Below are 13,830 nucleotides of genomic sequence, written 5' to 3' on the forward strand. Positions count from 1 at the left end.
ATAAAATAAGGTTGGCTGCCATGGAATGTTGAAAATCTTTTATTTATATACAGGTTTGAGTATGTCTTACCTGAAACACTTGGGGAAAGTGTTTGAAGACTTTTTGAATTTGTTAATAGTATTTGTTGGTTAGGCATCCTTATTTCCAAAATCTAAAATCCAAAAGTGCTTATCCTCTAAAAAGCAAAATCCTCTAAAAACTGAGCAATAATTAAAAAAACAGGATTTTACAGTCCTCAGATTTTGCTTGTTGTTTTTTAAAAACACAAATTGGCAAGAATCTTCACTCATTAAAGGTTTGAGTTTTTTGTTTTTTAGGTTTTTTTTCCTCTTACATGATGTTATAATCTGGAGGAGAAATAAAACTCGGACTAAAGCTGTAATTCTCTAGGTAGATATGCACTTTACTAAGCATCAGAGCTGTGTGTGGAGAGTGACTATGAGTGAGTGCAGTGCTCTGGTCAAAGAGTAGACTGTGGGTGCCTGAAATGGGAGCAAGGCTGCTGCGTTTAGCCTGAAAGGTGCCAAAAAAAAAAAAAAAACAAACCAAACCGAACCGAACGGAACACCCTAACCTAGGATCAGGAGTTAGTAATACATGTTTTGCTACCTTTAAAGGACAGAAGAGCCAATAATTAATAAAGACAAGTGTTCAGATTTATTTGGAAATTCACAGTTTCTAATGGTACTACAGCTCTGTAGTTACATATTTAAAACCCTCTTTTCACAACACATAGTGACTTCCCACTCTGGCTCTGCTGGCATCTGGACTTCAAGGGCCTGCTGTACCATCAGGCCCTATTGCTCTGAATGGCTAATTGTGCAGACTGGAAGGGGTAAAATTCATTTCCTAAAACGTACTGTTCACCTAAAGCAGCAACTTAAAGAAAAAGGCCTTAAATAAATCACATTACAAACAACACCAAAAAAGGTATTAGACAAATTTAAAAACAATTATTAACAAAAGTGCTCAATAAGTTATAACTTAAATTTTACAACACAAAATGGTCAATTCTCTCAAAAACACATTTCACTTTCACTCATCCCTGTACAATCCACACATCAAGAACTCAATTTACTCAGACAGACACTGCCAATTACTTAAGGGGGGGGGTGGGGGGACAAAAAGTAAATGAAGACAAACGCTGACAACCACATACACACATATCTGCACATTGTAGCCAACAAAAGCAAACACAAAGGAATCATAATCCTACTAGACTTCACCAATTAGACTGAATCAGGCCTGACGTGCTCACTGGCTGGCTGTGACTATGTACAAAGGCAGTGAGTGACTGGACCATGAAAACATGGTCTTGATGATGTGAAAATTTGGAGGATTAGTGTTTACTGTGAACATTTAGAATGCAATGTAAAGAAATCATCACAAATACTTAAGTGTGTTTAAAGGTGAATTTATAATAAATTTGTTTCAAATACCTGTCATTTTCAAGAAAATATCTTACCATTTTACTGAGTTAAAAACTCAGGGAAAAAAGCATAACCCAATCCAACTAAATTAAATAAGACCCAGGGTGAACTCATCACCTTTTATCTGAAAGGCCGTTAGAAACTTCAGCAAGTGTTTATTCCAGTGAGACTACTGAGCGATTCTAAGTTGGAAGTCTTTAGGATCTTTATGCAAATGACCCACGTTGCTGGGCTTCTGGCATGGACCACCTTAAAGCTTTGTAGTGTTGCAGCTTCAAAAACCTAATAAAGTTACAAAACAAATCAACTGACAGAAAAAGTTCTCCCTCCTCTTCCAGTGGCATTATAAATAGACAAAAGGCACATAAATATGGGAAGGTGCAAGAAACGGGAACCAAGCTGAAGGGAGAGGTTTAGGCTTTCATTCCTATCCACCCAAGGAACTGGGCTTCCAAATTACTTTTGTCCCAGTAATTCTCTGTGAAAACACATCTTTATAAAATGTCTATCATCATCCTCATAGGAAGAGATCAGCCTCGTAAAACTGCAGTTCATCAGCAAGATTGACGCAATCCTGTCTACTTTTTTAAAAGGCAAAATAAAAAAAACATAATTTCTGAATACTTTCCCCAATATTTTATCCCTCCCCCTGAACCCTTCAAATACCACAGGCTGTTCTTCAAAGAACAACAAAAAGTCCTCAGTATAAATGTTCAGCTCCTTTTAGATATGTCCCGAGACTGCTGTAACCCCAAATGCTCCCACGGTGATCTCCTTGTTTCCTTTGATTATGTCATGCAGGCTCGGCAATGACCCCGACTTAGTCTGTATAAGAGCTTTTATTAACTTTCCTTGGTCTTGGACTTTAGATCGCCTTCGTTTTAAAGCCCTCTTCTCAGTTTTTGTCTTTTGGGTCTGTCCATTGCACAGACTTGTACAAGCGGAAATGCCACAAAAATAGGACTCTTCTGACTGTGATGAAGTTTCTGAGCTTCCCTCAGACGGAGGGCCCTTGTAAGAAGAGTGATAAACTTCTCCCATACTAGAAAAATCTCTCTGGTTCGTAAAGGGCTTTCTTCCTTTTATATCTCCATTGGCTATAGGGTGCAATGGATCTGCAGGCTTTATTGTCTCAATTTTTTCAGTTTTGTACTTGCAACGTTTCTTCTATAACAGAAATAAAAGCACAGAAATTACTCCTCCTTATTAAGGATTTAAGATGAGAAGTAAAACAAGTATTTCTCTCTCTCTCTCTCTCTCTCTCTCTCTCTCTCTCTCTCTCACACACACACACACACACACAAGTGCATACGTGCACACACTTCTGTAAATAGTATGGCTGACATCCCCCTTTGCAAATGCTACTCAACTCAAAGTTTCAATACCTTACAGCAACTTGTGCATACAGTTAGGAAGAGACAGCTAATATCTGAATACCTCTGTGTCAGATGCTATACTGGTTGCTTTTATATTTGTTAACCCTGAGAGGTTTGCCCTTGGCTCCTACATGAAAAAAAAAATTTAGAGATTTGGCTCCCTGTCTAAATTACAAAATAGCAAATATTGAAGTTAGGATTAAAGCCAATGCTATTTTGCACTAATCTGAAATCCTCTTACTACAGACAATTATTGCTAATCAAAATAAGTATTATAAAAATAAATATTATATAATTTGAGGTAAGAAAATCAGACTATAGCCAAGGGGGAAAAACTCTAGGAAGGTACAAAGCAGTGCTTACTATCTAATGGGACACCTAAGTACAGCCTCTGTCTGTGTCCTCATGTTTTGTTTTTTGTTTTGTTTTTTTTTTTTCTTTTTTTTTTTTTTTTTGGAGCTGGGGACCAAACCCAGGGCCTTGCGCTTGCTAGGCAAGCGCTCTACCACTGAGCTAAGTCCCCAACCCCTTGTCCTCATGTTTTAAACAGAGATATCATCGCTGTTTGGTTGTAAAGAGGATTATATGAACAATACTCACACTGTCCCTGGCATGCATGAGAAGAATGACTATCATCCAAGGATCAGCACATTTTTTTTTTCTTTAAAGGGTTGAATAATATTTAAAGCTTTGCAGCCTTGTGAGTGTCTCTTTAATGAATTCTTGGTTTTATTCTGTAATCCTTTAAAAATAGGAATATACTTCTTGGCTATTTCGTACAAAATAGACCACACTTTGATGACTCCTCTAAACATTTATTTATACCTTATCACCACTGAAAATGAACATATGGGAACTGGGAATACAATTCAGCTAGTAAAGTGCTTGTAGCCCCAGGTTTGACCCTGAGTACCGCATAAAACTGGACGGGGGATGTCTGCCTGCAACACCTGTACTCAGAAGGTTCAAACAGAGGCTCAAAGTCATTTCCAGGATGCAGCAAGTTTAGGCATCCTGGCATACATAAGATTTTATCTTGAACAGGGGCAGGGGGTAGGGAGAAGAAAATCAAAACTCTGGTTGGGTAGGATGGCTCCCGTCTATTATCCCAGCCCTCCAAAGACTGAAGCAGGAGGACCAAAGAGTTTGATACCAGTCAGGGCTGCATACTGTAGTCCAGGCAAGCCTAACCTTGTCTCTAAATAACAAAAAGCAGGGCCAGCAAGATGGCTTAGCAGGAAAGGACACTTAGTGCTAAGTACTCACAGGGTAGAGTAGTAACTCCTACAAGTTACCTTTTCTCCACTCACACACTAAATAAATAAAAACATCAACTACTCAAAACAACTAAAAAGAAAAATAAAAAATTAAAATAAAATGTCAAGGAATACGCATTAATGGTTCAGTATTTGTTTTTCATTTACTACCACACAGCTTACAATAGACTTGGGAAAGAAAAAGAATATTACCTTTTTCTCTGGAGAGAACTTGAGGGGTTCTACGATGTACAAATCATTCGGGTCTACTATAAGTAAAGAAAAGGGGTGTAAAATGAAAAGTGGATTATGCTATGACTAAATACCCAAAACAATATTAGTGATTATTACTGAAAGGACGCCAGGTATCAGGATAACTATCATTTCTACACTGAAAATTAGTAAGCCAGATGGTGGGCTCTGAATTTGAGTTTGGTTCAAGTTATTTAAAGATTGGTCATCAACCCTGAAGACAACCAACATTCACAAGTGCACTTCACTTTACATTTTGATGAACAATTATCAATTGAAGGGTCATTCTCTGGGACCAGACTCATTCCCCACCTGAGGAGAGGAATGGCATTACTGGGCAAACCAACACCAAGTCTACACGCAGTCCTGCAGAAGGAATCAGACAGGAGCACTCATGATGTTAGAATCACACACGCCAATGAGAAGAACATAAAGTGACATTTATAGCTCTAATTAACACTATTAACTCTAAAGTACAGAAATAGTTTGAACATGGTACATGTGACCACAAACTCACGAAAAAATATTCTGATGTGACCAGGAAATCAGATCTATAGATTCACAGTGAGTTTTAAAAATTCTTTTACTCAAAAGCACATTTATTTGGAGATCCTACCTTTCCCTCCAATGACAAGAACAGATCTCTTAAAAAGAGCTATTGAACTTCAGCCCTATGCGACTTGTACTATGACAGACTAATTTATCATAAAATAATATACCCAATCAATTACAGCTTGCATTATTACTCTGATCTCAAACATGGGCAATAAAGACACTATATTTAAGTGTGTTGAAATATTAAAAAGCTGGAAAATATCTCGATATACAAAATAAGACTTAAACATCTCCTAGGGACAAAAATTATGCTAAGTAAATTTAAAACTCAATGGATAAATTTAAGAACAGATTAGATATACCTTTAGACTATGTGGCTTAGGAAAAAAACAAGCACTGAAAATAAGGAAGCGAAAGCGGATTGGATTAATAGCATGCACTGCTTCCTCGAGGCCTGAGTTTGTTCCTGGCACTTGTGCTGGCAGCTCAGATTGGAGCTCCAGGGATGAGCTGGCTTCCAAAGGCACTTGCATGTACATTCTCATAGCCACACATATGTGATTTTAAAAGAAAAAGACAAACTTTAAAAGACAAAGAGGATACATGAAGATGTATAATAAATTTATGAAATTTGAGATTTAAGAAATTGAAGAATCTAGATAGGTAATAAACTGTCAGCTACAACTTTCCATTACTTAAAAGACATCTATCTAGAGATCTACAAGAGCCCAACAAATCTAACACAAGATTAAAGAAAAATAAAAATAGTAGTTCAAGGGGCTGGTAGGGTAACACACACCTCTAATGCCAGCAAAGGCAGGTGGATCTCTGAGAACCATGAGACCAGCCTGATCTGACCTACACAGTTGACACAGTCAGTTTCAGAACCAACAGGGCTACAGAGAGAGATCTTGTCTCCAAAAAAAAAAAAAAAAAAGCAATTCAGAGGTTTAGAGATATAATGACATATGAAAGATCTTAGGAAAAAAGATTTAAGACATACCAAATATGTGCAGGCAAATTTAAAAAGAAAAAATATATATATACATATATATATATATTACATACAAGCAACACCTTGTGTTAGAATTAAGCAGAAAAACTAAAATTGAGGTAAAACAACATAAAAATGAATATAAAGAAAACATGTAAATTAAACAGGATAAGCAGGGCTAGAGAGATGGCTCAGTGGTTAAGAGCACTGACTGTTCTTCCAAAGGTCCTGAGTTCAATTCCCAGCAACCACAAGGTGGCTCACAACCATCTGAAATGAGATCTGATACCCCCTTCTGGGGTGTCTGAAGACAGCTACAGTGTACTCATATAAAATAAATAAATCTTAAAAAACAAAACAAAACAGGATAAGCAAAGGCTTTATCTCTGGACATCACAAAAACTTCCTAGATAGGACATAGAAAATACAGATAACGAAACAAAATAGTGAAAACACTATGTGCAGAAAGGAAGAAAAGCTATGTAAATCATGCATTATATTTACTTTTATATGCTAGTATATGTATATTTATATGCTAGTATATGTGTACTTATATGTACGCGTTTACCCATTTATGTACTTGTATAAATATACAAACATGTACATCTATATATGTGTACACACACACAAACACGATTGGAGAAATGCAAATCAAAGTCACAGTAGGCTATCCCACAGACATTAGAATAGCTATCATTAGTAGGAAAAACAAAATCTAACCTGCATTCGGCTATGGAAACAATGCAACACTGTTGCTAAGCTTGTAAAGCAGTACAGTAACTTGGAAAATATGGAGATGGCTCAAAGAAAAACAATACTGTCACATAACCTAGCTATCCCTTTTCAGTTATATATGCAGAAGGACGGACAGTAGGACTGTCAGAGGTGTTTGTACACCCAGGCTCACAGCTATATTACTTAAAACAGCATAGAAGAGACTCGACTTAAATTTCATCAAAAGCTGAACAGAAGGCTGATTGGGAAAATCACCTGCTACCAAGGCTGACTGTGTTTGATTCCTAGGACCCACAAAGTCCATGGCAGAAGGAGAGAAGTGACTCCCAAAGTTGTCTCCTCCCCTCCATGTGCAGCTATTCACACACACACACTATTTTTTTTAATGGAAAAAGAAAATGTGCATTATATGCACAAAACAGACTCAACTTTAAAAAGGAAATCTATTGCACACTATAACATGAATGAACCCTGAAGATGTATAAAATAAAAGATGCACGGAAAGACAAAGACTGCATAATTCCATAGATACAGATTATTTAAAAGTTAAATTCAAAGAAAAAAATACAATAATATTCAGGAGGTGTTAGAGTGGAGAATGAGAGATTTATAGACAATAGACATAGTTTTCAGATTTTCAAGATGAAAATATTCTGAAGATCTGTTTCATAACAATATGAACTTGTTTAACATTACTTAATTGAATTTCATACTAAAAACATGGCTAAAATGATAAAATTTTAAGTTGTTGCTTAAAAAAAGAATCTGACATGGTTCCTTCCTTCTAAGAACTGAAAATAGCAACAAAGTGGGAAAATTTAAGGTAGACAAGAAATCTACTCCAAGAAGAGCTTTAATTTTGAAAGGAAGGAAAGAAGGAAGGAAGGAAGGAAAGAAGGAAGGAAGGAAGGAAGGAAGGAAGGAAGGAGGGAGGGAGAGAATGACAGAATCAGGACTGAAGCCACTTCCTTCTACTTACTGTCCTCCCCTATTGTCCTCAGCTTTCTTTAAAAGCAAGGTCAAGTCAAGATCACATCATTGTCTAAAACAGAAGCAGTTCTATTATCAGGGGGGAGAGTGTATTCTATTTGTCTTTAAAGAGTTAGAGGAAAAATAAAATATATTAGTTCACTTAATTTAAAATAAGAGTAGAATTGATAAAAACAAGAATAATCTCAACATATCTCACAACTATATGAATATACCTCAAAGAAGAAATGCATACACACCAATCAGAATGACTACAAGGCCCAAATTACTAACTGTTTACTAGGATGTATAACACCTGACAAAGCCTGAGGGAAGCACAAAGCTGATGGAGGTGATTCACAGAACACTGTGTGTTGGTGTTCACTGAGGGTGCCACACATGCTATGCTATGACCCAGCATGCCCACTTCCACTTCTATTGGCTGATGCATGCATATCTTAAAGACATGTGGTAGCTGGAATGAAAGCAGTCCGCAGGTAAACATGTTAATGTGCAGCATCTGCACAGTGGAATACTGTACTAGAATTAGAGTAAAAGGCATGGTGACTCACACTAAGTGGATGTGAAAATACGGCCTACACTAGGAGAGGAAAGCACACAGCACAGTTTTTGACGTGCTAGACTGCATTCTACTTTTTAATTAGGACGTGGGTTACCCAGGCATATTGAGTTTGTAAAAATCCTCTAAGTTTAGTAAAGGCATATGGAGTGAAAGCTTACACTAGTGAAACTCAGGAAAGACTATTTGAAGGACATAATAACAGAAACATTTGGCTTAATTACTAAAATCCTAAAGAAAGGGAAAATAGCTAGTAATTTAGAAAGCACCCTTAAATGAAATATATAATTATCTTATTGCTGCTATAAGAATAAATTTTTAAGTTTCTTAATAAACACTAATTACAAAGGAACTAAAATAGGAAAATAGTCACTCAGTATACATCTATTTATCCAAATGTTAACATGTCTTGACTGGAACCCAATTACAAACTCTGGGACTATGAAAGTGCCTCGAAAGTCCTAAACTAGAGATAAAAAAGGGTCCTACCTGCACAAGAAGAGGAGGCAGAAAAGCACAGGATGCTATGAGAGCACATTGAGCATTCAGGTTTTCCATAGCTGTTGAACTTTCTCAAACATCCCTTTCTAAAAAGAAATACTTCTAAACAGGAGCATGTGCAAACAGAACTACTCATTGCTACTCAACACTAAGTCCCCCTCCCCACCCTCTGGGCTTTCACAGGAACAAAGAGTTTTAAAGCATGAAAACGATAAAGTGGCTTTGACTAGCACAAACACAAAGATAACTGGTTCATTTTTCAGTTGCAGATGAAACACAGCATGTATATTACACTTATTCCAGAAGCAGTTTATACACGTAGATCATACATAAAAATCTACCTTCTTTGCCAGTAAACTGCAAAGACTTGGATCTGATGAGGGGAAATGAGGTTCTTCTTTTCAAATTCATGTCATCATAGGAGGAAAAACACCTAATATATTAAGAAAACAACATTGCACGTGAGTATATGGGATCTGACTTACTGTGTAACCTATTTAGATGGATGACTTGAGACCTGCATAACATGTGGAACAAGCCTAAATTAGCACAATTATTGCTAATATAAAACAAATCTTCTCTAAAAATCTAATCTTACAATGTTACTTCTCTTCCACCTTTGAATGCCACATTTGAACATCTTTCTCAACCAAATAATTCAAAGGTTTGATGCATTTATTATCAGTTTCTCTTGATTCAATAGCACTATCACCATGTATGGTTACCATCTTGCTACAAGGATGTTTTTAATATTTTGGCTTCATGTCCCTTTATTTGCTCAGCATTTCTTTGAGAAAAACAAAACAAAATAAAAAAACAGTGGTGAAAAAAGAAGAAAATTGTGTAATGTTAACCTTACCTTTTAGGGCTTGGGTACTGATTACTTTTAGGAAGTTTTGAAGTGTAATCTCCATCAAATTGAGAAGTATTTCGACAACGTTGCATACAGAGCATCAGTCCCAAGACCACACATAGAACCAAAGACATGACAAGGTAACTCTGACGATCTGAAACCTGAAAAGATAAACATAATTTTAACCATAACCTACTTTAAAGAGTAGACAGTGGAACCTAAAATTCAAACAAGTAATTTTAAACAGACAAGGTGCTCTGAAACCCTAAGGGCAGAGCATGCTGCTTGAAAACAAACTATAGACACTTGTTTTTTTTCTGTTTTCTCCCCCATCTAATTCTTCCTTGAAATATAACTGTAATACAGTAAGCGTAGTTAAGCCTTAGACTTAAGCTCCCCACCTACCATTCTGCTGCTATGCACTCTCCTCCTTAGGGATAAGTATGCTAACACAGACTTCCTCACTGTACACAACTGAACTTCTTACCACTCAGTCTCAAATTCAACCTCACGTACCCGATATTTCATTAAGGCTTATTTTTCTACCTCTTTAAATATATACTTAATTCAATTAACCTCCTACTGTTTTCTACTTCTAAAGTCTTAGTTAACTTCACCCAAGTTACTGCAACTGCCTCCCTCCTCCCTTCTTGTTTCTGCTCTTGTCCTTGAACAGACAATTCTCAGCAAGGTAGCAAAAGGAATTTTTCAACATATTAAACATTGTTGAAATGATCCAGATTTCTTTGCTTAGTAATTTCCAATGATTTTCAATGTCCAGAATAAAACTCAAACTAAATTCCTTTTCCAAAAGAATTAACATAATACCTGCCTTATAGCAAGACCAAATCATGAAAACCATGCTTTACAAAACTCAACAACACAGTTCCCAAACAATAAAATAATGCATTTTGGTGTTTTAAAAAAGTTCTATGTAAGTAACAGTTCTGTTTGGTTTAAGCTTTGAGCTATCAAGTTCATATTTATAAGCTTGCCCTTCTGACAACCTTCCTAGGAGCACTGTCTTTCCAGATAATTGAACAATTACCTCCCGTTTTAATTCTGCTACAGTTGCTGACAAGTTTGAAACAATCTGTGTCATGTTGGTCAGTTGTGCCTGCAGCAAGTGGATGGCTTCAGTTTGCCGCTGATCCTAGAACAAAAGATAATTCTTCTTTATATTCCATCTGCACATTAAATTATAAATTTAAGTAAAATGTGTCATTTGGAAAAACCACTAAGGTCTTTCAAAATGTCTTTTTACAAAGACTGTAATGGGGAAATATACAACCTTGATGAAAAGTTTTTTAAAAAATCAGAAAATATATAAGAATCTGAGGGTAACGCAAATCAAAACAGCCCTGAGATTCCACCTCACACCAGTCAGAACGGCTAAGATCAAAAACTCAGGGGACAGCAAATCCTGGCGAGGATGTGGAGAAAGAGGAACACTCCTCCATTGTTGGTGGGATTGCAGACTGGTACAACCACTCTGGAAATCAGTCTGGAGGTTCCTCAGAAAATTGGACATTACACTACCTGAGGATCCAGCTATACCTCTCTTGGGCATATACCCAAAAGATGCTCCAACATACAACAAAGACACATGCTCCACTATGTTCATAGCAGCCTTATTTATAATAGCCAGAAGCTGGAAAGAACCCAGATGCCCTTCAACAGAGGAATGGATACAGAAAATGTGGTACATCTACACAATGGAGTATTACTCAGCTATCAAAAACAATGACTTCATGAAATTCATAGGCAAATGGAATGAACTAGAAAATATCATCCTGAGTGAGGTAACCCAATCACAGAAAAACACACATGGTATGCACTCATTGATAAGTGGATATTAGCCCAAAAGCTCAAATTACCCAAGATACAATCCACAGACCACATGAAGCTCAAGAAGAAGGAAGACCAAAATGTGGATGCTTCACTCCTTCTTAAAAGGGGGAACAAAAATATTCATAGGAGAGGATATGGAGGCAAAGTTTGGAGCAGAGACTGAAGGAATAGCCATTCAGAGTCTGCCCCACATGTGGCCCATATATATACAGCCACCAAAACTAGATAAGATTGATGAAGCTAAGAAGTGCATGCTGACAGGAACCGGATATAGATGTTTCCTTAGAGACACAGCCAGATTATGTCAAATACAGAGGCGAATGCTAGCAGCAAACCACTGAACTGAGAATGGGACCTCCTTTGGGGGAATTAGAGGAAGGATTGAGAGCTGAAGGAGCTTGCAATGATGGGGAGGTGAACACCCTTATAGAAGAGGGGGAGGGGGCTTATGGACAGGAAGCTGGGGAAGGGAATAACATTTGAATTGTAAATAAAGAAATAACCAATTAAAAAAAAATCTGGGATTGTGCTAAATCCTCCCCTCAAAAGGAACTATTCTGCCACTTCCTGCCAGGATGTTAATAGAAGCTAATGAACTGCTTTTAAATTTAGTACTAAACTATTGTATCACCTGATATATACATGATGCTTCTCTGACCAAGTGTTTTCAAAGCAAGCAGACAACAGAAAAACATGCTGAAACTTTTCTGAAGTTAGTTTCTGGTATAAGGTATTTTAATATAAAAAATTATAATCTTTCCTTTCATAGCAAAATACAATGGAATGCAGGAAGTCATACCCATGTCATCTAATGGATGCTACATTACTACCAATGAAAAGAAGGCTACCAAAGCCACTTCATTGCGTATTAGGCAAATGGTACTAAAATTTGAGTCTACTAATAAATCAAAGGAAGAAAGAAAAAGGAAGAAATCCGAGAACTTGAAAACTCTAACTTAAGACCTGATAGAAACTGCATAACACTTTATTATTCTAGCTCTAAGATCAAAAAAGAACTGAGTGTAAGGGAAGAAGGGTATATAAAACTAACAATGGGGTTTATTACTGAAAACTGTTAGTTCTAATATAGTTTACCTTTTAAAAATACTAAGTTAATGATTTATTAAATCACTTCTTTTGAAAGCCAACTCATAAACAACACTAATCTGCCTGTGACAGTTAAAAACAACTAAAGAAAATCTTAAACTGGTTGACACTCTTAATGCATTTGTCAAAATTACAAGAACATGAAAAGTACGTATATAGGTCTTTGAGACATCAGATTCAGATACTATATATAAAGCAGAGAGAAAATAAAGGTGATATCAGTTTAAAGCTCAAAATATTTTTTGATTATAATAGAACACACATCATATTTAAAAGTGTAATACTGGAATTTTTTTTCGTTAAGACTAAGGAGTGAACTTATTACTAGCCATATTGTTATCATCTGGACAAGCAATAAATAAACAGAAAAAGATGGAATGATCAAAGAGAAGTAAAGATGTTCTTTCTATAATCAACAAGAGTATACTACAGAGAAAACCCACAAAACATTTTGCAGTTTTATCAAGTTGTAGAAAGGTTGTATACACACAATGCAATATTCAATGTTTAAATATTTTTCTAGATATGACATCAATAGCTAGATAACTTCCCAAGCATTGACATCATATCCAAGTTCCATCATTAGCTATCAGAGAAAAATGGAAATGAGCATTACTTTTGCTACTAATATTTTACAAAATCAACAAATATTACCATCAAGAGTAACATGTAAATCAGATGAGCCATTATGCAGAATAGCATTAAATTACTCTAAAAGTTAAAACAGGCTTTTCATATCACCCAGCAATTTTAATACTGGGTATGTAGTCAAAGGAGATAAAACAATATCCAGTATTTATGGCAGAATTATTCACAATAGATAATAAATTATGTCATCAATTCCTATGCCTTTCAGTGAAGGAATGGACAAGAACCAAAAAACGGTGGTACATTTACGCAATGGATACTATTCTGCCATTTAAAAAAAAAAAAAAGAATAAAATGTTGCTGCTTGGAGCAATGTGGACCAATATGAAGGCTATTACTTCAAGTGAAATGAACACACACAGACACGGACCATATATTCTCAGCCATTTGCAAAAAAACTATTAAGTCAATCTATGAAGGACAGCAAGGTGAAAAGATGGAAAGAAGTTCAACAAGAGGCACCACAGTAGCGTACAACAACGTTATCTTCTACTTCTCTAGTACAGTGGAAAACTACTGGTTAAAACTCTTCCGTTGCTAGTGGGATTGCAAACTGGAAATTAATCTGGCAGTTGCTCAGAAAATTGGAAACAGTTCTACCTGAAGACCTAGCTATACCACTCCTGGGAATATACCCAAAAGATGCCCCACCTGCCACAAGGACACATGCTCCACTATGTTCACAGCAGCCTTATTCATAATAGCCAGAAGCTGGAAAAAAA

At 36.3% G+C, this 13,830-nt stretch overlaps 1 protein-coding gene across 17 annotated transcripts in view; it reads right to left on the bottom strand.

Moving 5' to 3' along the window:
* Positions 1–635: 635 nt before the first annotated feature.
* Suco (SUN domain containing ossification factor) overlaps positions 636–13,830 on the bottom strand; it is a 65,107-nt gene continuing 51,912 nt past the window's right edge. For 8 of the 17 annotated variants that reach the window (XM_087581243.1, XM_087581240.1, XM_087581241.1 and 5 more), the window contains 5 exons: positions 10,551–10,655; positions 9,509–9,663; positions 8,991–9,082; positions 4,277–4,332; positions 636–2,598 (listed from right to left, as the gene is read on the bottom strand). In XM_087581243.1, coding sequence (XP_087437369.1) covers positions 2,155–2,598; positions 4,277–4,332; positions 8,991–9,082; positions 9,509–9,663; positions 10,551–10,655 — 852 coding nt within the window. In that variant the 3' untranslated portion in view covers positions 636–2,154. Of the gene's footprint in view, positions 2,599–4,276; positions 4,333–8,637; positions 8,736–8,990; positions 9,083–9,508; positions 9,664–10,550; positions 10,656–13,830 lie in introns of all 17 variants that reach the window. The other 9 variants (XR_015635280.1, XR_015635278.1, XR_015635279.1 and 6 more) reach the window with 3 other exon arrangements.

The sequence above is a fragment of the Rattus norvegicus genome, chromosome 13 (genome assembly GCF_021556685.1).
Source record: "Rattus norvegicus strain SHRSP/BbbUtx chromosome 13, alternate assembly SHRSP_T2T, whole genome shotgun sequence".
NCBI classification, from domain to species: Eukaryota; Metazoa; Chordata; class Mammalia; order Rodentia; family Muridae; genus Rattus; species Rattus norvegicus.